General features: G+C 38.2%; 1 protein-coding gene across 1 annotated transcript; it reads left to right on the top strand.

Annotated features, from left to right (window-relative positions):
- LOC114727954 (uncharacterized) lies at positions 1-1,924 on the top strand. The gene is made up of 4 exons (XM_028914744.1): positions 1-517; positions 603-781; positions 863-1,600; positions 1,793-1,924. Exons 1-4 carry the CDS (start codon positions 1-3, stop codon positions 1,922-1,924), a joined length of 1,566 nt encoding a protein of 521 aa, XP_028770577.1.
- The last annotated feature ends 210 nt before the right edge of the window (positions 1,925-2,134 follow it).

Genomic DNA, 2,134 nt, shown 5'->3' with positions numbered 1-2,134 from the left:
ATGGCTTCAACTGCTATGCCGGAACAAATTTCATTGAGAGTTGTTGTGGACAAAGAGCAAAACAGAGTGCTCTATGCTGAAGCAGGGAAGGATTTTGTGGATATTCTTTTAAGCTTCTTGACACTGCCACTGGGAACTATTGCTAGACTCGTAAGTAGGGATTCAAACATGAAGCCTTGTCGATTCGGATGCATAAGCTCGCTGTATGAAAGTGTGGGAAATCTGGACCCCAAGTATTTGAATTCGGAGACATGCAAGCAAATGCTGCTTCAGCCAAGGAACTCCATGGAACGTTATAATCAAAACCTCAAACTCAACATTGATGACACTAAGCCAACCAAGTATTATGCTTGTGGAGATTGTCTTATTGGAGAAGTTGGTTCTCTGGTGAGCACTTCCAAGAATATGAAATGCAAATGTGGGCGGGATTTTACGCACCTTTTGATCCCTTGCAAATCGCTCTTATGCAGTCCTCAGTTAAGTGGATCCGATAAAAACGCGAGTGGTGATGCTGGAGGTAATAATTGCAATGCATTTTATATTTTTTGTTATCCTTATTAAACAAACCATTTTTGATTCAATTATTAATATTTTTCTTTCAGACCTTGTCCAAAATGCAGATAACACATGGGAAGGCTATGTAAAGGAGACTGCATCTTTTATTATTTCTGACGATCTATCTGTAACTCCTGCTAATTTCAATACAACATTGTGTCTGCTAAAGAATCTACGCTCTGAATGTCCACCGGAGGAATCCACGATGGTTCTTAGTTCAAATAAGGTTGAGTTCTGGAAACATTAATTATATCTCATTTTCTTTATATCACATCACCTCATGTTTTAATTTATTATGTTTTCGAAGATTTTGGACCTACTCAAGTCCTTGTTGATCTCCAAGACGGCACTTACAGATTCATTGTTAAGGAAGGAGCACAACCTTGTGCATTCCGAAACCTCGTTCAAGATGACTGATGAGAGACAAGGCAGAGAGAGCATTGGGACGACGAAGATTAAGGTATTGATGTCAAAATCGAAGTCCAAGATATTGTTTGCTGAAGTTGAGGAAGATTTCGTAGACCAGCTTTTTAGTTTCTTGACATTCCCAATAGGAGCTGTGGAGAGAGTTTTAGAAGGAAACTCTGGGTTGGTGTGTGTCAATAATTTATATAATAGTTTGAGCAACTTTGATTCAACTAGGCATTTGAAGTCGGAGAAGATGAACAATATGTTCGCTAGCCTGAAGGTAGCCCCATATTTTAAGGCGAATAACCAGATGTTACCTATCGATGAAATGAATTATCCGTCAAAGTTAAGTTGTTGGGGGCATGGTGCACATTATTTGACTGCCGGTGCAAAGTTTTATAGGTTCTATATTGACCATGATGTTAAGAGAGAGGTAAGAATGTGCGATCCTAAGTCCACAATAGCGGAGGAAAAATCAGGCAAAGGATATGCCAAGGGTGGAACCACGTTCATGGTTGCCGACGACTTGTCTGTGAAACCTTTATCATCTCACGATGTTTTATCATCTTTACTAACTGAATTCAAGGTGCCTTACCATGAGTTGGAGCAAAGAACAATCTGTATTGGGGTACAAGAGGTACGTATCTTCTAACCTTTAGACAGACAAATTAAAGGAAATGCAAATTTTGTTTAAATCGAAAAAACAAGAAGCTTAATGTTTTTTTTTTTGGGTTTTTTTTTTAACTTGAATATGATCGGATTTATTTGCATGCTCGCTGCAATCTTTTTTTGCCTTCTGTATCAGACTCATCCATACATACAAATGCAGGTTCTGAGCATCCTTAAAGCTTCCATGGTTTCAACATCAGCTTTGACAATTGGCCTGAAGGAATTTTTATCGAACAATATTAAAGAAGAAGATGAAACAATGACGGAAAGCGGAAACATAACCGTTGGCTAAATAGAAGCCGGAGAGCAACGTCCTTCAATTTCTTGACTCTTTTTCAGACTTTTGCCTTGTTGGTTTGTTTTGAACAAGTGTGATGGCTTGTGATTGAATCAGTAATTATATAATGGTGTTTTACTGCTCTTTAACAAGTCCTCTTAACAAAATCAGCAAGTCCTCTTCTCATATCCAAGTAATTAGCCCAGATAAATTTTTACAATCTAA

Source organism: Neltuma alba, unplaced genomic scaffold, assembly GCF_004799145.2.
Source record: "Neltuma alba isolate B1F8T4 unplaced genomic scaffold, ASM479914v2 tig00012515_pilon, whole genome shotgun sequence".
Lineage (NCBI taxonomy): Eukaryota > Viridiplantae > Streptophyta > Magnoliopsida > Fabales > Fabaceae > Neltuma > Neltuma alba.
This window is presented reverse-complemented; position numbering and strand designations above follow the sequence as displayed.

Excerpts from the sequence above, each read along its gene's own strand:
- LOC114727954 (XM_028914744.1), top strand. The coding sequence starts at position 1 with ATGGCTTCAACTGCTATGCCGGAACAAATTTCATTGAGAGTTGTTGTG. Across the intron at positions 518-602 it reads CGCGAGTGGTGATGCTGGAG|ACCTTGTCCAAAATGCAGAT; the intron begins GTAATAATTGCA and ends TTTTTCTTTCAG. Across the intron at positions 1,601-1,792 it reads TCTGTATTGGGGTACAAGAG|GTTCTGAGCATCCTTAAAGC; the intron begins GTACGTATCTTC and ends ATACAAATGCAG.